Source organism: Gallus gallus, chromosome 1 (genome assembly GCF_016699485.2).
Source record: "Gallus gallus isolate bGalGal1 chromosome 1, bGalGal1.mat.broiler.GRCg7b, whole genome shotgun sequence".
Taxonomy (NCBI): Eukaryota; Metazoa; Chordata; class Aves; order Galliformes; family Phasianidae; genus Gallus; species Gallus gallus.
The window spans coordinates 85,280,447-85,306,948 of record NC_052532.1 but is presented as its reverse complement, the minus strand read 5'-3'; the positions used below and the strand labels follow the sequence as shown (position 1 = coordinate 85,306,948).

General features: G+C 35.8%; 1 protein-coding gene across 50 annotated transcripts in view; it reads left to right on the top strand.

The window, feature by feature from the left end:
- ABI3BP (ABI family member 3 binding protein) overlaps positions 1-26,502 on the top strand; it is a 131,993-nt gene that overhangs the window by 67,475 nt on the left and 38,016 nt on the right. For 14 of the 50 annotated variants that reach the window (XM_015297057.4, XM_040704932.2, XM_025143979.3 and 11 more), the window contains 19 exons: positions 5,399-5,485; positions 7,702-7,767; positions 8,199-8,261; positions 8,858-8,923; positions 9,332-9,397; positions 11,310-11,384; positions 12,249-12,323; positions 12,869-12,943; positions 14,150-14,215; positions 15,441-15,521; positions 18,067-18,114; positions 18,596-18,670; positions 19,234-19,281; positions 19,912-19,986; positions 21,516-21,563; positions 22,379-22,453; positions 23,227-23,301; positions 24,416-24,490; positions 25,145-25,219. In XM_015297057.4, the coding sequence (XP_015152543.2) occupies positions 5,399-5,485; positions 7,702-7,767; positions 8,199-8,261; positions 8,858-8,923; positions 9,332-9,397; positions 11,310-11,384; positions 12,249-12,323; positions 12,869-12,943; positions 14,150-14,215; positions 15,441-15,521; positions 18,067-18,114; positions 18,596-18,670; positions 19,234-19,281; positions 19,912-19,986; positions 21,516-21,563; positions 22,379-22,453; positions 23,227-23,301; positions 24,416-24,490; positions 25,145-25,219 (1,314 nt within the window). The remainder of the gene's footprint in view (positions 1-5,398; positions 5,486-7,701; positions 7,768-8,198; positions 8,262-8,857; positions 8,924-9,331; positions 9,398-11,309; positions 11,385-12,248; positions 12,324-12,868; positions 12,944-14,149; positions 14,216-15,440; positions 15,522-18,066; positions 18,115-18,595; positions 18,671-19,233; positions 19,282-19,911; positions 19,987-21,515; positions 21,564-22,378; positions 22,454-23,226; positions 23,302-24,415; positions 24,491-25,144; positions 25,220-26,502) is intronic. The other 36 variants (XM_046898388.1, XM_046898408.1, XM_040704896.2 and 33 more) reach the window with 27 other exon arrangements.

Genomic DNA, 26,502 nt, shown 5'->3' with positions numbered 1-26,502 from the left:
TCATCTGTCTTGGAGAGCCTGAAGATTTGTTGGTGAGACTTGGCTTGCAGAAACACCCGCCACACTTGTTATGCAGTTGCATTGTTTGATCTCATGCTTCATCCATTGCTTGCCAGCACTGTCTGTGGCACTATCCTTGAAGAAGCTGATGGTGAGGCTGCCTTGTCTGGTCATGGTTGTTGCCATCTGGTATTGTTGCAAGATGGAATTTTTTTTTCCCCAGATGTTGTTGTGCTTTTATGGGAACTTATTTTTCTTTAGCGTACTTTGAATAACGCATCTATGTGGAGTTGAAACTGCCATATGTGAAAATTGGTGTTTGGTTAAGGACTTGGCTGTGACTTCTGGTGATAGTGTTGGAGTAGCTCATTGTGGCAGATTCTTTAGTATTGTCTGGAGTAGAGGACTGGCCATGTGACCTGACAGTATTCTTGACCCATGGGGTAATTAAGCCCCATATAACCAGTGTGTGAATCCTACAAATTTTAAATTTAGGGTAAGGTAAAGATATTTGAAATCATAAAATGTTTACGTTTGCCTCTGCTGACAGTGTTTGTTTCTCTGCCTTGTGATATTGCCTAGATCTCTTTTTACATTATTTTCTCCAATTTATAAGTTTCATTTCTTTCTGCGGCAACATCTATAATTACTTTTGCCTTCTCTTTGCATAGTTTTACTTTGTTTTTTTTTTAATCTTAGGTTCTTAATTATCTTGTGGAACTTTTTTCTGTCACCCTTGTGAGATTCTCTTTCACTTTTTGTGTTTTATATTTATATCTACACATTTTACACAGTATCATTTTTTATCTTATTCTGCTTATTTTGTAGACTCTTTTTTATGTTTCCTTTGTTCTTTTTACTCGGGCATTATGCCACGAGTCCAGATGATGCCATGTTGTGATGGCTCATGTGTCGTTTAAATAATATGACTCACTTTTTTTTTCCCCCCAGCCTCACTTGACTTCTAGAGGCAATTTTTAAAGAGATTTGGTAGCCATATTTTGGTTCCCTCTTAACATTTTTTGTAACCTTTAAAAGTAGTCTCTTGAAAAAGTAGTATTCAAAAGACTGCTGTAGTACAGTTTTTTGGTATTAAAAGTATTTTTACAGTTGTTTCTTCTCTGTGTTTTTCTCTGTGTTTTTTTAGGGATCTTATTTTGTAGGCAGAATATGTGCACTTATGTAGATTGCTCTGAAAGTAATCTCTCCAGAGCACAATACCATTATTTGATAGAGCAAATTGACAGCTACAAAACCCTATTTCTCAACATTGCCTTGACAGCTTCACTTCCTTTACCAGTTTCCTCCTAATAATCTGCTGCCTTTGGACATGTTAGAACATTCTTAAGGCCAGATTTTCTTTTCATCTTTTGATGAAACACGTCTTTTCTTGACATTCAAGATTCAATATATTTAAAATGCCTAGCCTTCCAGAAATGCCATCTAATAGGTGTTTCTTTTAAGTTTTATTTTCCTAGAAGTTATTGATTAGAACTAGTTTACTCGACTTAGTATAAAATAGTTGGAGAATTGCAGAGAATAACATTTTGACTTGATGAGAATGCTATTCATGAAGGTTTCGGGACTGCATTTAGAATAATACTGTAGTATATACAATTTTTCATATCTTCTTGATATGTTTATAAGAGTATGCTTAATTATTTCAAGGGCAAATGCATTAACCTTTCTGAATGCATTTTTAGTGTAGTCGATCATCCCCATATGTTGAAGATATGCATCTTATGACCTGATTGAAATACTCTTCTTTACAGATTTGTTGAACACATAAGGTCATGGAGCAACCTACGTATTTGCGAGAGGCAATGTGATCTAAAATTCTAAGAAAATGACATATTTCTCTCTTACAGTAACTGTTCAAACACCCTTCATATCTCACAAGTGGAACTGAGTGAATGATCATTAATACATATATTTTTTTCATCTGAGGGTTAGCTTATTACAACATACATATGGTATTCATGTTTTCCCTAGTTTTTTGTTAACCTTCAATCAGTGTTCTTTTAGCTTTTTGTCATCAGTAAATTTGGAAAAGCCTTCACTTTTATGTGTTACAAAACTCATAGTGAAGACAAACATGATGCAGCTGTGTTAATACTCCATGGGTGGTACTGACAGTTATCCTGCCTCTGCACTAATGCAGTGTTTTTCTTTCCTTTTCAAGTTGAGAACTGTATTCTATCCAAGGTCATTTCAGTCACATCAGGCTATCTTCATTAGATGGAAAAATTTCAGCATCTAGTCAGGTGTGGCTTTATTGCTCTCTGTGGTGTGTTTTGTCAGAACTACCACAGCATTATTCCTCAGTGTAAAGAATCAGACCATTTAGGTTTCTTATTACTTGTCATTTAACTTGAAGAGGTCATGAGTGATCCTAGCAACAAGAGCACCTACTTTTCAGTTTTTCGTATACCGCTATCCATAGAAATAGTCTGACCATGTTACCATGTTTTTTCCATGCTGGCTGCATAATATTTCCTACAGAAAATCAGATTAGAATCTGATTTTTTTCATCTATTTTTTCATTAAAATGTAGTCACAACAACTTAAATATGTTTTTAAGCCATTTTCCACCAAAGAATTATCTTTTTCAGTATTTATATTAAATTAACTTTATGGCAGCTGGTTGAAAATACAATACCTGATTTGGTTATGATTGTAACCATCAGCAAGAAGGGTACTCCTACCTTTGATACCTTATCTTTTAGAAACAACCTGCTTCAGTTTCTTTTCTCATTTGATGTTATCTATCCAGAAACCAACTACAGAATTTATTATTTTGTCCTTCATGACAAATACAAGGACAATACAGGCTAAATAGAATAGATTCAATAATTATTTACGTCGCTTTGGCATTGGGCAGAGACTTAAGAATACTGGCTGCCAAATTTCTGCAGCATGTTTTTTATTAAACCTTTTATATCAACTTCTGTGTAACTTCCCATACCATTGTTACAAAGGTATACAGTCATATATGTGCTAACAATTTCTTTAATTTTTTTAAGCTACTGCTCTGATTGTAGATATTTTAGAAATGAGAAGAGGATAAAATTTTTAATCACATGACAACTATATAGTTGTATGACCCAAGTCCTTTTATTAAAAAAGTGTAATACCTTAACTATTCTGAAGATTATCTGCTGTCTAGCCTTTTACATCATCATGAACTGCACACTGCTAGTAAGGCAATGTAAGCCATCTAGATTTGTGAGCTTACCTCACTCCACGCCTAGATCCTCTTTTCAGCTTATGATGAAGTATATCCCACTTTTTCAAGATTTCAAACATCTGAGAAAACTAGTATCCTGAAAGTGCCATCAGCCTTATTTGGTTATATGTCTTGAAAACTTAGTTATTGTGACTCTTACACATTTTATAAAAAACTGTATTCATGTTTTACTATTCCATTACTTTATAAAGAGAATATTAAAGTCAAATCAGTCCAGCTTTCTACTAGGGAAGGTTGTAGCGGACCTTACAAAGTAGACGAGAAACCACTGAAATTAATTTTATATAACAGCGCTAGATTTGATTATATTGTTTCACAGAAAATTTTCACAAACCAGGCTGCATAGTGTAGGTGAAAATACAGAAAATATATGTGTGGGATGATAGTGGCCTTAAATGGTTGTCAAATAAGAAAGATATGTTTAAGTGGATTTCATAGGAGAAAGACCTTAGCCCAGTATTAGTCAATTATTTTCTTAATGACGCAGCTGATAAAATGAAATCAATGGTTGTTTGGCTGGTAAATGACACCAAGCTGGGAGTCATGGGAGGGTAGGATACGCATCCTCAAGGACAATGATTTGCCATATGCAGGACTAATCAATTGTATAACTGCATGATGGAAAACCACAATTATTCAGAAAAGGATTTCATTGTAGTGAATCAAAAGTGTGACTGTGCCAAAAAGAGAAATGCTAGACCAAAATGTTAACAGTAGAACAACAATCTATGAGATATAAGAAGACATGTACGCTTTTGTGCTTAAAAAAAAACATGGTGTGTACCCACTAAAGTGGTATGGAGGATACCAGCAAAAGTGAATGAAAGTCTAGAGGGTGCAGCAAATAAGAGAAGATAGAGTGAATTCTGGTTGCTTAGTTTATTTGAATGAAAAAAGCATCAACATGCAGGTGTATCTCAGATTTATTCGTGTTTTTGCTCTACAGCTGCTAATAGTGCTGAATTGGAAATATTCGTTTCTCTAAATTCCAAAATATCATATTTGTTGCAAACAACAGGTTGTAAAGGTGATATAGTTCCTTTTCTTCTTCAATCACTGTTTGATTTGTACAGATTTTTTTTTTTTTTTTTTTTTTTTTTTTTTTTTTTTTTTTTTTTTTTACAAAATCTGACATACTGAATGTCCCTACTGCCCCCAGTTATGCTGGGTGGTTTTGATCCTGTTTTAGGTTGATATTACATGCTTGTATTGGGCAGTGAAGCTGGAAGCTGGAATGATTTAAAAATGCAGGCTAACAGGATTTAATGTGCATTCCATATTGTGTCTGCTTTGGTGTGCAAACAAAAATAATGCTTCTTGTATTTACTCTACCTCTTTGCCTAGAGGATGTCTACAGGTTTTTCACTAGGCCAATTGTGTAGGATTTCCAACCTGTGTGCTTGAAAGGATGTTTTTAGGTGGAATTTAGCCATGATTCATCATTTTACGCCCAATTCCTAATGTGAAGGCATGCTATAAGAAACTTTAAAATCATATGCAAACAGCTGGCTTTGTAGTAAGTGCATCAAAATGAGGCGCTGTGTATCAAAATATATATATATATACAAAGAACAGACTAGGTTATCACAAATACTGCTTAATAACGTGTATGCAAGAAACCTAAAGTAAATGGAAACTTTTAGCTTTACTGATATGAGGCCAAGGGCTTCTTCACTTAAAAACTAACCTCACTTAAGTTTTCAAGATTGTTTTCATATTTGGTCTTAGCTACCCTGGGACCAGTCCTGTATTCACACCTCTTCTCTCCATGGAAACCAGAGAGCATGTGATGTGTAAATACCATATAATTCTGTTAACTTCTCTATTCCTTGCCATCACATGGATAATGCTGACATTCAAACACATTGCTTTGAAGGCTACTTGATGCGATGCTTTTTTTTTCTTCCCAACTAAGCCATTTCAGTGTAATCAATTTTATTTCAGAGAATACTTACTCAAGTCCATTGAGAAGTATTCCGCCAAGCATGAGATGCTGAATTGACACTACTTTATTTCACGCTAGCTTCAGTATTTATGTAGCACTTTATTTCACAGCTATCTTTAAGGCTGCTGGTACCTTGCTTGATCACATCAGTGTTGCCTAGAACTGCTCAACAACTGTGCTGAAGTCCGTTTTCATTTTAACTCTAGATTTTCTTTCAGCATTTGATGAAAAGCAGCCTGTTTCTCCAATATATGAAACATCTACCATCCAAGAAATGCTGTCATCTGTACCTGGTAATACTTGAAAATACGATTTTTAAATATCTAAATAGAAATTATGACAGATATTTTATCATACTTCTGGTGTATTATTAGTTAACATGAATTAGAATAGCTACAGAACTGTAGTATTTAATTTGTTCTCTCTTAGATACCAGGCTAACTTAGGAAATTTTGTGTGATGCTGCAAAATAATAAATATTTTGCTTTGGTCTGCATTCATATTATGTTTACAAGTCTGTATTATTGTGCTTGATTATAATAGACTTTGGTATGTCTTATTACATACAGTAGTGTTCTCTTTTTCATATGCAGTACTTCAGGTGTGCTGTAGCATAAATTATTATAAATTACATCAAAATCCATGATCAAAACTGTTGTAATGGTTTTAAGGATTGATTAAGTCCTGTAGAAATAATAGGATCAGTAGCAAGCTGACAGTGATTTGAGCAACACAGCATCATGCATGTTGTTTGTGTTAGCTAGACTAATGTAAACTGTTCATACGTTCAGTAAGTTTTGGCCAATGTGACCCGTTCCCTTAATCCAGTATTCTTTGTTTGATAAAAGTGTTACTAAATCTGCAACACATTTATATTACAACACAAAATGAAGCAAATGAATCTTTACTGATGATGGTACTGATATGAAAATATAAGAAAAGGTACCCTAAATAAGTTTGTGTGATTATACAGTTCACATAGAGATGAATAAATGTGCAGAGTTCCATACAGTGGAGGACAGATCCTTAAATCCTTTCATTCGAGTATCTTCAAAGCACCGATCTAAGCAGACATTTTGTTTTGCTGCTAGTAAGTGAGACTGCATAGGCCTAAAGCTAATAGAAGTTAAAATACTTAACATATTGTTGCATCGCTTGAGTACAACTTTTTTAAACAACTGCATAGCACTGTAATTAAAAAAAAAAAAAAAGTGTAACAAATTGATCTTAAGCTGGCACTTCTGTGGTGGGTATGGTACTATCAAGCACTCTTAAAGTGCTTATATAGTTATAAAGTTATACCACACTCCAATAAAATTAAACTGGTTAAGTAACTTACTCTTATTAATCTACAATAATTGATCTAAAGTATGTGTAGTTTTCCTGTTCTTTCTTGCTGGCACTTATTCCTTAGAATTCCTTTTCTCCCTTGTTCAGAAAATAAGTAAAAGCTTATGAATATCTTGCAGAACAAATGCGGTTGGATCAAGGCTTGAGGTTCTGCTTGTTTTAGTGTGTCTCTATGAAGAAATTTTCATTTCCTTTCAATAATGACAAACCCTTCCAGTCCATTCCACACTGCTGCCAGAGCTCTCTTGCATTAAGATATGGACTACATGTGCATTTTTTATGAAACTTTTAGCAGCTGTTCAGTTGCCTATAATTACAAGCTAATAGCAAAGCTTGTAGATTTTAACTGAACGTTCTTACAATCAAGAATTGGAGATCACTTAAGTTTTATGCACTTATTCTTCAAAGATATTAATCAGTACTTATCACTTAATATGACTTTCATACTGAGCAGTAACTTATGCTATAGTACATAAACAGAAAGGTTAAGCAGTCATTTTCTATATGTTGACAGTGTGACACAGCCAAATTCAGCTCTTTTATTTTTTCTAAACCAGATAGATAGGTTTCCAGCACTTAAAATGTCTAGGAGAGTGGATAAAATCACATCTGGTCTAGTCTGACATTAGTCATTTTAATAAAACATGAATATTTCTGTGCAAAGTCCCCGATTTCAAGGAGAGTTGAAAATGTTATTAATGATGATAATAATGATTGATTAACGTATAGTTCAAGATTATAACAGTTAGCATATACAGTTCTTTGCATTCGAAGTAACCTCACTAAGACCTAAGTAACCTAATTTTTTTTCCTTCTTATTCCCAGGCATGCAGTTTATTAGACACAATGTTGAGATTTGTAAGGGTGATTGGAAACAAAGAAGTCTAATTTATTGCTGTAAAGATTAACCAGTGGTCATTTCCAAAACATGACAGTATATTTGATGCAGGCAGAAAGTAAAAATTCTCACTACGTATTAATTGATGTAGACTTAATTTATACTTTGACTATTTATCTGATGGCAGAAAACTTAATTTTAGGGAAAAAAGAACAACAACAAAATAAATGTTGGTTTATTTGGTTGTGATTAGAATGATGTATTCCTATGTGTGAAAGGAATGATTTAGAATTTCAAGACAATTTCTGTCTCTGACCTTAGCTCTCCCAAGATCAGACATGGATTCAACCTCTTTTCCTTCTCTGGAAACCACAAGAACTGTGATGGGTAAATAGAGATTCCATAAAAATATCTATCATTTTGGTAAAAGATAAATATGAAGAGCATAATTCCAATTTTTGGCAAAACTTATCCTCCTTAATGATTATGGCAGAGCCAATTGTGTCAGTGATTTGGCCAGTCCTTTATTTGTAATAAAAAGGAGATTAATATACTGTTAAGCTTCTCAGTCCCTCTAAGTAATTTTCTCCTAGATATGCCTAGTTCACTAGAATGTTAACTGTTTGCGTTCTGCATTAACTCAGTTGGGCTACCCTGATTTAAAAGTGAAATAATAATGAGTGCAATGAGTGCCCCTATCAATGTAAAATAGCACAATGTAATATGCTCTCCATATATTGAGAACTCCATTCTGTCACTGCTTTGAAGAAAACTGTTCGTCTCTAGAATCTGAAGGCAGTTCTCTGGTTTGATCTTAGCTACTAGGAGGCCAAAGCTGAAACCTACTTCTCCATATGTTGCACCCCAAGGAAGAGTGGAGGGTAAATACATTTTTTTCTTTTTCAGTTTTCTTTTCCCCTGCCATCACTTCACATCATTTTCATCTGCTTTGAGCCACGCCAAGGTTTATTACTGTGCCCCGGTCTTGCAGGAGCACTTGTCACGCTAGCTACATGATTCTTCTGTTTAAACCCATGCTTTTCCCATTGCCTGGAAACCATTTTTCTGCAGGGACATTAGGCCAAAAGAATCCATCACATCATGCCTTCCCTCTCTGTGTCTCTCTTCATGCATTTTTCGTTGTTGTTGTTATTGTTCTGAAACTTCTTTCTGGAATGAAATATTCGAAGATGGCAGAAACGTACCTTTACTACTTCACAGGTCTTGCTGATGACATGGGATAGGTGTCCCAGAACTTCCTTACAGGACATCAGTTATTCTTTTTTCCCGGTTTGTTTCAGTAGCTTGAGCCCTTGAGTTCTAGTTGGATGAACAGGCAGTACTCATTGGCTTAGAGACTAATCCAAAGGAGGAACAGGGATTTTCAGACGTCTTGGGGAATGGTGAGGCCTTCTGTGTGGCCTCTTTGGGGAAGATTGTGTAGGTGTCTCAAGATCATTTCCCTGTCTGACCGTAGCGACCCAGAGACGGGGCCCGGACTCCACCTCAACTGCTTCACCGAAAGCCACGAGGACTATGAAGGGTAAATAACCCGTGATTCCCTTCCTGCTCTGAGTATTTGTGCAATGCTTTTTTTTTTCTGCAGAGCTGAGCCCGTTTGGATGCTTATTGTCCTGAAAAGAGGGCCTGTGGTGCTTCAAGTCTCTTACGACTCTTGCTTAGACATTGCTCCATTTCTAATCTTTCTGATCTCTCCTGGGAGCTTGCCTACCGTACAGGGCGCGTGCGTTCTTAGGTTTCCTCTGTTCTCTTGGGCATATGTGTACCACTTGAAAGATAGGGTCGTGTCACGTGGGGGGAAGTAACGCTGTGCCGTGGAAACCTGCCTCAAGCAGGGCTAGGTCTCCCTGTGGACAGCTGCATCTTGATAGCACTCATGTTCCTGCAGCCAGTGTGAGGACCTGAAGGTGGTTTCTGTGTTTGATCTTAGCTACCCGGAGGCCGAGGCTGAAATCCACCACTCCTTCCTCCCTGACGACCCAGCAAACTGTGATTGGTAACTAGCAAACATCCTCCTTTTTCTGCTTTCTCCTGCTTCTCTCGCTCCCATTGACACTCCATGCCCCTACGCACTCGACATCATTCTCATCTGTCTAGGAGAGTCTGAAGATTTGTTGGTGAGACTTGGCTTGCAGAAACACCCGCCACACTTGTTATGCAGTTGCATTGTTTGATCTCATGCTTCATCCATTGCTTGCCAGCACTATCTGTGACAACCAAATGACAGCTTCTTTAGAGGCTGTGTTATCATAGCTTGCCTTAAGTACCATTTCCCTGCTCCCTTTCATCAAGGGAACAACCTTCTCTTGACTTGCACCTAAATGAGGCATTGCTGCTCAGAAACCTACTCCTTCTGTGGCGGTCCACGGCCGTGCACAATGGTGGTACTGCAGTTCTGCTGCCCCTTGGGGTTTCACTTTCCAAGGGTGCAGCTGGCAGGTTCTTCACCACTGAGTTTCCAGGTGGTCCCATGTCAGCTGTGTATGCAAAGACATTGTCACCACCTGGAAAGGAATGCTCTGCTATTCTGCCGCTGTTGAGGTCGCACTAGGACTTGAAGCACACTGCCTCTTGTCACCTTTTGGCAAAGCACAGCATGTGTCTTCAGACACAGAGGTAGCTGATGGTGATGCTGTCTTGTCTGGTCATGGTTCTTGCCAGTCTGGTAATAGTACAAAATGAAAATTTTTTCCCCAGGTATTGTTGTGCTTTTAGGGGAGCTTATTATTCTTGAGCCTTCTTTGAGTTACACATCCATGTGGACATGAAACTGCCATATGTGAAAATCAGTGTTTGCTTAAGGCCTTGGCTGTGACATTTGGTGACAGTGTGGGAATAGCTCATGGTGGCAGCTTCCTTAGTATTGTCAGGTGTCAAGGGCTGGCAATTTCCTGGCCCATGGTGTAATTAAGCATTTCACGAGGAAATTGTGAAACTTTCCTGTTTGAAGACATGTACAGGTTGAAAGAGTATGGAACATTAAAATTTTTAGACCTGTACGATGCACTTTAATAGTAGTTTTCTAGATATTCTGGCTCTGGTTTTATTGTCTTGTTCTTAAAGCTTAGAAGTTAATCCTGAAATTGTGGTGTTTGTTCTTTTTGGCAGTGGAGAAATCTTTTTTTCATGCCTACTCCCAAGAAGCTCGTGCTTGTAACTGAGAAACTCACCTGATCTTGTTTCTGGTCTTTCTTTTCCCTCTATCAAATGCTATTAAGAGCTTTTAGATAGACTTAGATAAAATAATCTTGACTAATAAACAAATAATTAAAAATGCCTAAAGTTTACTAAAAATTTTAATATTACATTTTCTTTCAAGCTTATTAGATATCTTAGAGCTTAATTATTATACTCTCAAATGCATATACATATCTTCTCACTATTTTTTATGCCATTATATGAAGTCTCTTTCTTATAGTTTGGTTATTTTTTCAATTTTATTTGGTATGTTTGTCTCAGTGCTTGTGTATGTACGCAGAGTACGTACACAGATTATACAGAATTAAAACTCACTGAGAGAATCTTGATAGAAAACATAGCACTCAAAAGAATTATGTCCTATTTAATTTGTATTATTTTGTTAATCCTTTTGTGTGCGTGTGTGTGCGTGTGCTTTGTGTTTACAGCTCATTTGCTAGAAAAAGTAAAATTAATATGTTTTCTGAGTTGTATTCAGTTATGCGGACCATACTGTATAAGATAATAATAGCTTTGGCTGCCACCGTAGTCTCAGTTGTCACTTTATCTACTAACTCCAGTTCCCACTTTAAATCAACACTGCTCCATTTTCAAGGTAAGGAATGCTTGTTGTGGATGGACGTCTGCATTGCAAACTAGGTAAAAGAGAAAAATCTGTGTATAGAAACAATAATTATACATAAAATTACCTTTTTTGTTTGTTTTAATAGCTTTCTCTGATATTCAGCCTGTTTTTTCAAGCCCTATGACACCTAGTAAGCCTGAAATAGCAGATACTGGACCAGGTACAACAATCACTGCCTTATTCTTATTTATCAGTAGCTCAGACCATGATCTAAAACTCACTGAAATGACTATACTGGTAATCTTCATTTGGATTAGACCCTAATAATTGAAATTTTAGTTTAGATTGCTGTTAATATTGACACTGTTGCTTTCTCGCACTTATACATATGGCAATACATAGTCACCTGATGTGCCTTCAGTATTTTGAAAAATATGCTGCAAACATAACTGAGAAAACAGTTTTTATTGTCCAATACTGCTGATGTAAATACTGTGCTGTATGCTGTAGGCTGTCTTCTGCTACTGACATCTTTCTGGGAATATTAAGGAGAGTGCCTTTTTAATGACATGAAATTGGGTAACAGTCATGGACACTTAGTGCTTTTGGGCTGAAACCATAGTTGGATCAGTTGTCAGCTTTCAAGTCCAATTTTGTATAGTTCAAATGTCTTGACTGATTGATTGTTCAACGTGTCCTCTTCATTAAATTCCTACATTTTACATCATACCATCTTCCTTATGTATTGGACCAAAACTCAAAATGTGCAAATGCTCAACTTCAAAATCTTACTTGACAGTGATTAAGACCCATGCTGGTTGCAATAAAGGCAGGAAGAAAGGAACGTCCAGGATTTCTGCATGTCACAAATACAGTGATTTATAGTCACTGAAGCTCTGTGCAGTTCGAAAGACTGAATTTCTCTATTATGTACTGAACTGATAATCTGAAAAATGTCCAAGCATTAGTGAAATGTTTATGTTACTCTTATAAAAACAAATTTGTTTTTGCTTACGAAGCAAGAGTTTCTTCCATTAGCTCTTTACTTTTACTGTCTTATGACTGTCACCATTTTTTCCAACAGCAACAAGTGAATCCATTCTGGAATCTTTCACACCTAAAACTTCTCGTCCTTTTCAATGGCCAAGGGTAACATTAGGTAATGTTGTTGTTTTCACCCAGTGAAAAACTTCTGAGCCCATTCATCGCATATGAATGCATTTCTTCCAGCATATCATTTCACGTGCATAATAATCACTGTTTTTCCTGGTTATAATCTTGTTCTGTCATTGTAATTAGACTATGATTCCTCTTTGTATATTTCTGTATGGGGACATAGTTCAGAGCAGTTTTACTGTCCATGGAGCAGTAAAAGTTGCCTCTCAGTAACTTGCATGAAAAAGTCCATCATCCTTTTATCAGTAAGTTTTATCTTTTTCCATCACGCATACGCATGTTCTGTCTTTCTCTCTGATATGTAGAGCTTTCATAGAGAAATTTCAGTTGATTTGGAGACATACGTTTCTGGTCAATGCAGAGCACTTCAATATCATCTCCATACTGCACTTCAAACTCTAATTTCATCTGATGGCTTTGATGTTCCATGCTCAGTTATCCTTTTTTCAATATAAATTTGGGGCATGTGCTGTTTGTTGTGAGAAACTCTTGTTAAACTGTGATTGCAAACTGAGCTCTTTCTTTCAGCTCCTAAAGAAATACCACTTATTCCTTCTAAACTGAAACCGTCTGCTACCCCAGAAGTACAGCATGCGGTAACTGGTAACTGTGCACACCATTCTTATAAGTCAATATACAGAAGCATATTAGCTAAAAATATTTCAGCCAGACTTCCTAAAATGGACAGAAGCTATGCAGTGCACGCATAACTTACTTACATAAGTTATTTGCATAACTCATTCTGGAATTAATAATTTGATGTTGTGGAACAAAATGAATGAGGGTTAAGCTCATCAGTTTGTTACACAGTTGGGTCCAATGACGGAAATATAAATATGGTCTCTGGTTTTGTAACGTAATTTGAATGATTGGTGGGGAAAAAACTTCTATTAGTCTGTTGTCTCTCTTGCCAACTGCCATCTCCCACTTCCATACAGACATATGACAAAGATTACATCTTTGCTAATCACAATACTTTGTTGATTTGGAATAAAGTGCTTGTCATGTGATTGCTAAGACCTCCCTCAAGGAGCTCACTGAAAAGAACTGTGACTTCAGGGGAAGTAGGAGAGCTACCTCAAAATAGAAGGGGAAACTTTCATATATGTGTGAGATCATTCTTTAGCCACTGGGGCATTATTGCAGTGTGGTATCCTTTTTTCTTTTCTGCTTTTTGGTCAAAAAATATATCCCTGTAGTCATTTTATTCTGATTTGGGATTAAGGGATATGAGCTTTCCTTCTTGAGTAATTCAAGTACCGGACCAATAAATACTATGGTGTGCATTACTAGAGCTTTACAGCGTTTCTGTTCTTGTATATAAACAGGCGCATCAGTAAAAGGCAGGCGTTGCCTTTGATGTCTTATGCATGCCTTGACTTCTAGTTTTGACTTAAGACTTTCAACAAGATTTTGGCATTTAGAAGTTGCTTCTTCAGTATAGATTTTATGGTATTTTTTATGGAACAAGACCTTTTCTTCAGTCACAGCCTTCATCTGCCTTACTTTTCTCCCATAACTTTTAAAGAAATATGTTTTTTTTATTCAAGCAAGCAATGGGTTAAAAATACCCTGATATCACAAATATGGGAAAGGAGCCTCAGAAGCAGAATCTTACATAAAACCATGAGCATTACAGTATGTAGTTTCATAGGAAAGTGAACTAAAGTTTGCATAGGATGTTATACATAAGATCAGGACTCATGCATACTTATCAAGTCTATTAAAATAAAAGAAAAAAATCAGCTATTGGAATTATAACTTTTTTGATCTGTTCAATTTCACTTGAATTTCACTTTTGTTTTCTAGCTCCAAAACCCCCACTTTCAGAACCTAAAACTTCTCAGACTGTTGAACAACAAAAAGCAACCTTAGGTAACACATACTTGTGCAGTTGTTGGTCAATCTTCTCTGCAGCCCAAGTTACAGCTTGAACTCTATTACTTCATCTCATAGCTTCTTTTGTTTGTAATCCATTTCTTTTAGAGAGGAAAAAAGTTAGGAAATAATCATTCTGAAATACATTTTTTGGAACTTAAGAGAAAAAGTAACTTGAGGTTTTTTGTGACCTTACTAGTTCTATAGTACAGTAACATTTTTGGAGAGCACAATATCTTCCATTTTGTTGGGAGTGTTGCAACTAGAGCAGCAACACATTCTACACGCAGAGAATCATCAGAAATTCCTTAGAATCATTACTGAAAGACTAAGTAGAAGATCAGCATTATGACTGTTAATCCTAGAAATCTCAGTGAATGATTTCTGTGGCACTATGTAGATATATTAATTCTACTACTCTTTTATAAATCCTTCATGAATGTTAGTTTGGCTTCAGAAAAACTTCTCAGTCACATCACATTTCTTACTCTAGTCTGTTCTTTCTGTACCATATGCTTTTCCAGTGTGTTTACTACCCTGAAGCATTTGGAAACTTCTTTGAGAGGAGTCTCATTGTGCTCCTTTATAAAAATGAATTAAATTACTATAGTACTGATACCCACCTTAAGCTTTATTTGATGTCACATTAATAGTCATTAGCTAGTTATACTTTCAGCTCACAGAAATTCAGGGAAAAGAACACTTCCTCATTTCTGTTTGCTTTTTATTTTATTTCATCTTTTTTTTCTATTTAGATGAAATTGTTTATTTTATTAACAGAATGCAATGAATACAGTTGTGGAGCAACTTCTTTTTATATCACTGAATTCATACTTCCTCTGCTCCCTTCCAGTGATTTCATTAGTGTTGAAAATTGAGACTATTTTTGCAGATTTTGTTTATGTTTGTGTTTTTATGGTTTAAAATTGACCAAGATGATGAATTATTTTTCTTCCTACCTTACAAAAATGAATTTGCTGTTTTAATGAGGGAAACATGATTATAAGCTATAATTGCATCTCTTCAGTTTACTTACTGACTTTTGCAGTGATGAACAAGCAGGTTTTAGGGGAGGGTTTTGAGAAGTCTTTTTAACAAATTAGATTTTGCCATTTGCTTTTGTTCCAGTTGCCATTTATTGCGTCATTTCTGGCTTAGAAAATGTGATTCTTATGTGATGCAGTAGAAAGAATAATTTTATAATCCAGAATATTTCTTTCAGCTCCCAAAGAAGCAAAACTCACACCTTCTGCATCTAAACCTAGACCATCTGCCAGACCCAAAAAGCCACAGACTGAACCTGGTAACTAGCTTCCATACCAAACACTTACTGTACTCTATCACTTAAATAGTTTTATATACTTCAGTTTAAATTCATTCTGTGTGATGTTCAGCCCTGTAGACTTAGAAAAAATAGGCAGTGAGGGAAGCTGTGCTCTTTGAGGAGTATTATTTTTGTATTCAATAACAACAACAACAAAAATTGAAGCAAAGTCCAAGAGACTTTCAAATTGAGACTACTATCTCAAGTCACTAAGCTGCGTGGCCTTGTGGAAACATTGTTTTGCTGTTTTTCATTTCAAAATGAAAAGTTTTCTGACTTGGTTCAACACCAGATCTAGAGATGCACATTCTCTTTTGTTGCTGATGGATGTAGCATTTTACGTAGAACTTGTAGAATTTGTATTGATTCAGTGATCATTAATTCATACATAGACTTATCTGAAAATGTGGAAATAGGAGTGAAATGCTGTTCTGAAATTTAGTGAAGACGTATTTTATGGTGGCAAATGAAACCAAAAGGTTCCTGGCCTGCTCAGAGGGTGAAGAATAAGTGAATAGTATTGCATGGTTTATGCTGAAGTTCAGAATGTGTGTGTTGAGAATGTTACGTAATCATGGAAGATCTTAGTCAGTATTATTTATTTTTTTCCAGATTTCAAGTAAATTAATCCTTGTTATTTTTGCTCACAAAAAGAATTGCTCTCTTCATACCTAATAATTCTTTGTGAAACTTGTTAAATAAATGATATTTATTCCTTGGAGGTTTCTCAAATTAGTATACATATTTTTTCATCTGACAACATTTTTAGTATAGTATATATTGTAATACTAGAATCATTAATTTCATCTCTGCCATAGACATCTATGTATATCTGAACATAGACATATTTTCTTGAAACGACAGAGAAAACAATTCCTTCGGAAACTATTGAATGAAGTTTTACACCTATGGGCCACCAACATAAACCCAGTATATTGATGTTTCTACATCAGTGGTTGTTTGCTCTGAGCTACTATATCACTACAGAGAAGTCATCATGTTTCCGTATTTGTACATATGCCTCTTGTCTGTCACTTCTTTGTTAGTGATCAAATTGATCAATGCAGATAGAATGCCATGAAACACTAGTCTTTATTCACCAGGGTTGTTTATTTTGGAGAAGGCTAAGGGTACCTCTACTCTCTACCGCTGTCTGAAAGGAAATTGCAACAAGGAGAGTGTCAGTCCATTTTCTCAGGTGATGAGTGGTAGGATCAGAGGAAATGGCATCAGGAGAGGTTTAGATTGGATATCTGGAAGAATGTCTTCATGGAAAGAATGGCCAAGCTTTGGAAGGGGCAGCCCAGGGATGTAATGAATTCCCCATACCTGGAAGTATTTAAGAGACAAGTGGATATGGCACTAAGGAACGTTGATCAGTGATGCGATTTGGTAGGCCAGATTGATGGCTGGACATGATCTTGGAGGTTTTTTACAACCTAGATGGATTCTATAGATCTATGATCATAATTAAGCTTGTGACTATCCTTCTGTGATACTTTGGTACTCATTCTGACGAGACAAATGATGAGATTCAGAAATGATTATTTGAGGCATAAAATCTGTAATGCATAGAGATTACGTGGTTTTTGGTTAGGTAACTTCTGAAATACAGTCACACCAGAGAACTATGCCTTCTCTGGCTATGAATTTTTTTTCTGAAAACTTGGTGAATGTCTGTCATGTTATTTTCTATCCTTCTAAGTTTCAGGTTACTTGGCTGCTCACTGCTTACAACCCAGTAACCTGGTAAACAGTTTAGTAACACTGAGGGTAATGTGCCAAAGTCCTGTTGCACTGCCTGGGAGTTTTATTTAGATGGTCTGCTTTCAGAAAGGTCAGAGAAAATGAAGAGCATTAAATTTTCTCCTATCTTATTCCCCTCTCATCCTCCTAAGAAATATCGTCTCCCAACTCTACCTTTTCTTTTTACCTAGAAAAATTTACATCAAATGTGAATTGCATATCTATTAATGAATTTTTAAAAACTGGTGTAGAAGAGCATCCAACTCTTTGTTTATCCCTTTTGTAAAGGGATAAGCCCTCTGCTTGTTTTACCCATATCCAATAATATCTCATATTAAACCCACTGCTCCAATTTTCTGTGTTTTCTCTGTTCCAATTTTCTCTGTTCAAGTGACCAAAGGTTGTTTTCTAAACTTCATTTCTTCACTGATGAATGTGTATCTTTTATGGGATACCACTTGCTTTCAGCTAAAATACTGGTTTTTACAAACCAGTTTTTTCCCAGTAGCCAAAACCATGTTCCAATGCTTTGTAGGGTTTCCTGATTTCTATTACATTCTTTCTACAGTTGTCATCAAGTTTGTGCATTATTTCTTAATTGATCCTGTATTATTAAAAAGCTTAATTGTCCATAGTTGAAAAAAAAAAAAGTTGATTTTGAAGATAGGCATTACTGTGGTGTCGTATCAGCAGCTGCTTTTACACTTACCAGTGGAGTAATTTTACATTTTTTTGCAGTACATTCCATACTTAACTTGTCACAATATTTCTGTTGCAGTGGTGGAATCTATTACACTTAGAGTTGAACCACCAAGGTCAATGATAGGTAATGGTACTTCTTTGGCAAGCTGCAGTTTTTGCTTTTTTCATCACAGAAAGTGGCATCAAAGTTAATCATCTTATGCGTTAGGATTGATTCATTAAACTTCATTTTTCTTCTAGGTATTTCTTGTTTGGTATCCAAGTCAGTTGGGCATATTTCTCGCTTCACAATTGGAATGCCTACTTTTTGAGAAAACGAGGCTTGCAGCTTTGAATGACCTTTGTATTAATTATGCTTGTCTGTGTCAGTCTCAGCTTTTCATTTAAACAATAAAAATCTGGGCTTCTGTAATGACCAAAATTTATCTCTCTTGCTTAGGCTGTTGTAAACACATGGGTATTATTATCAGACTTTCTTTGCTCTTTCCTATAAAGAGAATCCTCTGTTGCAGGTGTGAGCATTCTGTGTTTGTGTGTTCAATTCAATATCAGATGCTGATTGCTCGGTGTATTAACCAACTTACTACCCACCTTTTCTCTTCCAGCTCCAAAGGAGATTCCTCATATTCCTTCTAAACCTAAACCTTCACCCAGACCTCATATTCCACAGGCTGAAGATGGTAAACTGCTTTGTGTGATTATTTCTAACACAGCACATATTAGATTGAAACATATTTCTGTGCAGCAGCTTATCTATTTGAACAAGTTAAAACATAATCAGGTTCTGTTGTGCTGGCTATTCAGTGATATGTTTGCAATTTTCAGGAGTAGTAACAGATTTTTCTTTTAAATTCATGCCACAGAGCTAAAGTGTGTGATAGCACAATATGCAGTAATGCTTTTTAACAGCATCCAGAAAGCAAACAAGTGTTTTCCAATTCCAGTTTTGTATATAAATAGCTCTTCAAATACCACACAAAGGGGAGAATTTTCTATCCTTAAAAATCAATTTTCTTAAAAAGTTGATGATGGATATTTGGATATCTCACTACAGCCAGTTGGAGAACTAAGCTCACACTGAAGAAGAGTTTTCTCTTTCACTGCTTATTTTCTCAGTGACTTTATTTAATGTAACAACTTTTGTATGAAGCAGTATATTACTATAGAAATAATGCTAACTGTAAGTGGAGTTATTCTCTTAAAATTTCAGAACAGCTTTTATGTTTTGTTTTTCTTAATACAGTCCTGGAATCTGTAACATTTAGAACTGATCAACCAAAACCAACAATAGGTAACAGCCTACCTAAAGTGATCATCACATTTAGGATACATACTGTGGCTACTTGAGTGGTACAGTACTCACCCACACTGCTTTGCATGTTTAGAACAAATACTCAGTAGATGTCTAGCATCATAGGTACATCTTCATTGTATTTCACTGTCATAATTTTTACTATTAAATTTCATCCTTCTGTAAGGTGATTTTTTTGTGTGTGTGTCTGTGATTTTACACTAACAATTCATATTCATCTTGTTTAGTTTTCCGCACACAATGTTCTGTAAAGTGGATGGCAGCACCACAATCTTACTTTGACTGTGTTTCATTACATTCAGTTTGTGTCACATACTTCATCTTTTCTGCTAGTTTCCAAGCCAGACATCCATCCTGCCCTTGCTTCTCTTGATTCTGTTACAGAGGTTCCCCACCAGCAGTATTTCTTTGTGTACCAGGCATTCATACTTCTTCATTACTTGTATAAGCTTTTTGTGTATCCAGATTCCAAAGGCATGAGTTCAAAGTTTCCTAGTTGGCTTTGTGAATTGTTGGTTTCTTGTTTGTTTATTTGTTTGTTTGAAATATTATGCCTTCTGACAGTCTTCTGTCAGGAAGACATTAATAGTTGCATTTGTTTTATTCCAGTTCCAAAAGAATCACATCGTATTCCTTCCAGACCTAGGATATCACCAAGCTCAGAAGTGCCACAGACCAAGCCTGGTAAGTACATTGTTTCTTTACTTTATCCTGGTATGTGTATCTTACAAATTCTGTTGTGATCAGTGGAGTTTCAGATCCATATTTATCCCTTGGGTGTGTATGTCGGTGCATTCCTTGAAGGATAAAATCCAGTATCATATAGCATAATAAGTGGAACCTGTAAGCAACCTTGTAAGTTTAAATTTTCTGTCTTCAGTTCTTTCTTACGTTTTAAGTCACTGCAACATTGGGCATTTTCTTTGCAGTCTTTGGTGAAAATAGCTCTTCTCTGTTTGAATTTGGATTGGTTTGGGGAAAGATGAAAAAGAAAGTGTCATTGCAAAGAGGAAGTGGGTTTTTTTCTTTATTTCTCAAATTGTGTACATATATTTTCTTTCCTAGACACAGACATTCTTTTATTCTTTTCAGTTACTTTTGCAGAAGCTTTGTTTTGTTTGCACATTTAAGAATGCACAGTACTTTCCATAATGTTGTTTACACAGTTTCATGTAGAGTAATATATGACCTTGGCCTAATCAAGGGTGGAGGAAGAAAGATCTTCCTTTATGTTTATGTTAAACAACTCATGCTAGCAATTGCAGGAAGTACTGTGGTGAGTTGACCTTGCCCATTAGCTAAGTATCCACCAGTTTGCCCATCACTCTGACCCTCTGCAGGTTTGAAGAGAGAGCCAGAAAAAAAGGGGAAAAAAAGAACAAAATAGTGATTCAAGATTAAATGTAAAAAAATGAGGGAAAAAAGAGAAAAACAAGAGAGGCAAACACACTCAGTCACAAACCTGATGCCAGCAGACCAACACCTAGCAAGTTCACAAGCAGCAGCTCCTTTGAAAAGACTCCCACCAATTTTATTGCTGACTGTGGCATTATATGACATGAAACAGTCCTTTGGTCAATTTGCTTCAATTATCATGGCTGTGTCCCCTCCCAGCCTGTTGCCTAACCTCAGCCTACTTGTCTGGGGACTGTGTGAAAAACAGAGAAGTCTTTGACGCTGTACAAGTTCTTTTTCAGGATCTGCTAAAACATTGGTTTGTTATTAACACTGGTTTGGTCACCAATTTAAAACAGAGCACCTCAGGGAATGCTATGAAGAAAATAAACTCCTTTCCAGCCAGACCCAGTGCAAGTATCCAAGGTATTCACAGCATTAGGTGGTGCTGCTGGAAAAATGGGCAGAAAGATGAGGACTAAGATTCCTTTCTGCGGCTACTGTTTGAATTAAAAATGAAAAATAAGCAAGAAAAGTGTGCAAAGTTGAAGATGAAACGCCACCCACAATTTCTTTGAGGCTTATTACAAAATTTACAGATTTATATTCAAAGCTCAGATCTGTATTAGAGCTATCGCCCTGAAGGCAATTTTTCAGTTGCATACTACTGTTGTGTATTGAGTTTCAAGGAGGAGAGGCTGTCTCTCCCTAGCTGTAGGAGGGATGATATGATCACTGTGGAGGTGCTGGCTGCAATGTTTTGATTGCTCTTACTAAGACTTATTGTGTTGGTTTTTTTTTTTATCACACTAACACAGCTCTGGAACCAATTACGTTTAGAACTGAAAAACCAAAGTCAACGTCAGGTAATGATACATTCTTGTTTGTATAGTCACATTGTTTTTCCTCTTCACAGATCATTAAAAGTACACCTGCAAATAATTTTAATAAATTAATTTAATAATAGATTTAATAATTTAACAGTCAAGATTCTCTACCTCTTTTCATTTTTTCTTCAAAGCATTCAAGAAGGATCCTCATGCTTATCAAGTTTTTAAGCACGTAGGATAGGGTAATTTCCTTTGACATTTAAGAAGGCTGAGGACAGATCAGAACAGGATCCTAACTTACACAGTTATACTGTGAAGGTGACACTATTCTAGTTACGTGAATTGAGTAAGCAAAACTGCATGCTGTCAGTTTTCTTTCTTTCCTCTCCATCCCCTCCAGATTTTGTAAATTCAGTCATTTGTGGAATTCTAAAAAATAATTCTGTTTCTCTTAATTATCAGTTCCACTGTCAAACAAAAAACACGTCAGTGATCTTTGAGATGTATGAGGCAGATCCACTTGACATTTTTATTTGCTTGAATGCGGTACTGAGAATTATTCTGGTACAATTCCATTGCAGTGAAGTGGTGTCTTTCTATTTCAAACTTATTTTATTTAGTAGTTTCCGTTCTAAGTAGAAACGGTATTTCAGTTGCATGCTTTGTTAATGATATGTCTCAGAGAAGTATCTTCTCTACAGAATGATATTGTTCCCCCCAAAAACCTCCACTTCTTTTACATTGTTTCCAGACAAGTATCATTGGTTTAAATCTTTGCTGTATTTGTTTTGGTCGTTATGGGTTGCAGTGAACAGCGACACTTCTGAAAATGTTAACCCACGTTCTTTCAGTTCCTAGAGAGACACGTCATGGGCCTGCCAAACCTAAAACATCACCCAGTCCACGTATTCCTCCAACCAGAGCAAGTAAGCTTCTCAGTTCTTTGCATTTTAGTGTATGAAAGTTTTTGCAGTTTGAAAATTGTCAAAATATATTATTTTTTTGAGAATACACTAATCCTTATTGAATAGCTTGTGTTTTACTGTTGTAATGAAGTGTTGCTATAAAGCTGTCATAAAGCAAGACAGATATCTGTGTGTATCAGTAATTTGTATGATGGTTGGGGTGTGGGGGTTAAAGACTCTTATATAAGGCCCCTGGAAGTTGGAAAACTTGAGTATCAATTTCCTTAAGATATGAAAGATGTACTTGTACAAGAACAAAATTACAGTACTTTTTTTGTTCCCCAATCTTCACCCTGGGGAAAGCTCTGTCCATTTGCAACTTAGTGGTAATTTTCCATGTTTCTACTTTGACTACTTGATGTTTTTTAATGTAAGATTGATTTAAGCAAGCAACAGATTTTTGGAATATGAAACACTTGAAGTGCAGCTAGGAAAACTGTTAGAACTACAACAGTTTACTCTATGGAAAGATCTGAGATAACTGGGATGAGAGGAGGGTTAATCCAGCAGTGCGCTGTAACAGTCACTTTGTCTGTAGTCTCAGCACTAACGTTTATTTCATTGGCAGGAGGTTTCTGTGGTTACTTTCTCTGTGGTTACTTGAAAATGGAAAAAAAAATACTTCCTAAAAAAATTTATTTGCAGAAAATTAATGTTCCGTAAGGAATATCAAAAAGACTTGTGATTAGTCATTATCTTCTTTACTGCGTTAAAAACTTTGCTCATCTTCACAGGTCCAAAAGAAAGTCGACGAGTCACTTCCAAGCCCAGAACATCACCGAGTCCAGATCTACCACATACAAAACCTGGTAAATAGATAAGTTTTGTTGTACTTAAATATTCAGATTTTCTTAGGGTTGTCTTTTCTCAGTGTGTCAAGTGTTGATTAACATCTCTTAATATTGCAAACATATAGATTTTATAATGAGCATTAAATACATGTTTAAAGAAAGAGAGAGCTGATTTACGTATGTAATTGTTCCATTTTGATGAGTTGCATATGCTTTTCAATCACATGACAGTTGTCATTGATGAATAAATTGTATAGAAGGTTAAACAACATACAACCATTTTAAGAGTGTTCTTGGAAGAAATCTCCCTGATCTTTTCTGATCAGGTGTTTCCTGGTAATGGAATTAGATCCTTAAAAATAAAAATATACCTGGTGGAGATTTATATGTCAGTGAACTACCAAATCTCTTTAGCATGTAATGGTTCTGAAGATATCAGTTGAAACTTCCTTTATAGGGAGTGTATAATCACTATTATTTGTTCCAATTTAAAAACAAATTGGTTAAAGGGAGTATTTTTACCCTTTTAATGGTACATTCTGCTAACTTTGTGTACGTTCTTGTCTTTTGAAGTACTGGCACGTATTTCATTTACAGCTGAGCAACCAAAGACAAATAGGCAACCTTGGGCTGTTCACTATTATTTTTTTCCCTGCTGTTCATTGACCAAAGATTACAAATTATTATTCTGTTTTTTACATTATTTGTTTGTAGGTTTCATTTGTTTACTTGTTGAACATAATACTGTTCTGTTCCAGGTATTCAAAGATTCCTAGACTGTTGCTGTCTTCACAAAAAAATTCTCTCACTCTTCTACACATGGCAGTTTTATGCTGTGGCTATTGCAGTTGTCAGCTTTGTAATACACATGGAATCATCTCAGCTATGGCTGTCTGTGTTCTTTACAGATTTTGTTTCTTGGCTCCAGATGAGATTTTTCTTACTTGATCACTTTTCCATGCTTATTTTCATTCATGGTTGTCTCTTTCCCACTAAGTTTTGACGTGTCTCATCTCTCAATTTTTCAATCACTCATACAAAGATCTTGTTTTTCCTTGTTTTTCCTTGTTTTTCCTTGCAGGTATTGATTTCTAAAGAGCATACACCCTTAAAAACTGGTCTTTTCTTTCAGCTCCTAAAGAAACACAACAAACTTCCTTTAGACCTAAACCAGCTCCCATTCCAGATGCTTTACAACGCAAGCCTGGTAAATTATCTTCCCTTTTATCAAGCTATGATCAATAACTGATCACTAGCTTTTGGGACGGGTGTTGGTGTAGAATTCTCAGCACTACATTTGCTGTTACCTTTGTAATATTCTAGCTTAAGAAACTTCTGCAGTACTGTGGTTAACTCAACAACATGTTCCAGAGCTGATTTTTTTTCATTGGTATTATGTGGATATTACCAGAATAGTAATGACCCATATATTGTAAAGAGTGATACAAAGTTATTAACAGCTTGCATCTCAGCAACATTTCCGTTGTTTGTAGGATGTAGTTTAAGTTCTTATGACAAAAGCCTTTTGGGGCTGTTGCAGTGCTTTCCCTTTATATATAAGCATTTTCATCCAGATGAGGCTAAGACGTCCCCTTCTGTTTTACTCCATTTAGGACATTCTCCATCATAAATCTGGCTAACTTGTGTAAGATCACTCATTTCACTGAAGGGTTTCAAAACAAAAGCAAAAATGGAACTCTTCATAACCAAAAATCTCTGAGAGAATAAGTCAGTTACTGTTGTAAAACACTCCTTTCCTGCTGCATATAGCATACTACCGAAAGTTGTTTATAAGGAGGTAGAGGGGGGAAGGGAAAATATCTTCATTATTCTGAGCATTTATCTGAATTTTTTCCAACAGGAATCATTCCATCCTTCCGTGAACCAGATACTACTATGATTCCTCAAATGCCTGAAAGAATAAAACCAACACTGGGTAATTGTGTATTTCATAAGTAATTATTTTCCATTTTTTGCTGGATAAATGGTTGTGCTTTGGTAATGATAGTGGCAGTAACACATGAACTAATTTAAAATTTACTTTTGAAGGTTCTTTTCTTCATCTTCTAGCCATTCCAGTCAGGAGGATATAATTCCTTCACTTGTTACACATTCTCCTGTAAAAGGGGCTTTATTTAATGAACAGATAGTGATTCCTGGCATCTTTTGCATCTGAGGTATGATGCTATTATCCTAAAATACTGCTCTGCTTTACTCCTCACTATCTCATTTTACAGAGAAAATTGTAAGAAAATTGTAAGTGTCAACTACAGCATAACCTGCACCAAAATGTACCAGCTACGTGACCCTCCAAGTCAAACACCAGTTCTTAAAATCATCTTTTACCTTCTAGCCATGCCTGTTGGGAAAACTTTCTTGAATATATTTAATACATGTATTTAATATAACATTGGCCTCAATTATTTTTTCTTCCTTGCCAGATGTGGATCAAATAAGGGTGAATTAATCAAAGCAGGATTGGGCAGTAGGAGTGTTGCTTCAGTAATCTTTGCTAATAATGAGTTCTCTGTTCCCACTTTCACAGGAGATGTTGAGCAAGATTTTCTGAATAAAATGGCATCATTATTGAAGTACTAACAGCCATTCAATAATCTTTGAGGTTTTCCTCTTTGATGAAAAAGAATTTAAATTTTTTTCCATCATGTTCAAATTTTAATATATATTCCCTATATATATTGATAGGTAGTGTTCATTTGATATCTCTACATATTTTTATAAAGTTTATGTGCTTTTTTATACACATTTGGGGATACATGATGCAATCTTGATATGCAGAATACATGTGAAGAATGTAAAGGATAAGGTAGATTTTTTTCTGAGGACCTCTCATATTACTATGGATCATAGACTTTCAAGTGTTTGCTATAAGTGCTAAAATACCTTTTGCATTAAGTGATTCTTGCATGACAAGAATTATTAGAATAGATAAGTTCCTTTTGGAAGGGATCTATACAGATTATTGATTCCAATTCCCTGATTGCTTCAGGGCTAACAAAAATGTAGAGCATGTATTATTAAGGGTATTTTATCCAAATGCCTATTAAACATGGACAGCCAGGAGGCATCAACCACCCCCCTCTAAGAAGCTTGTTCCAGTGTCTGACTACCTTCTCAGCAAGGACATTTTCCTAACATCTGATCTGAACTCCTCTCGTGCAGCTTTGAGCCATTCCCACACTGGATACTAAGGACAAAAGA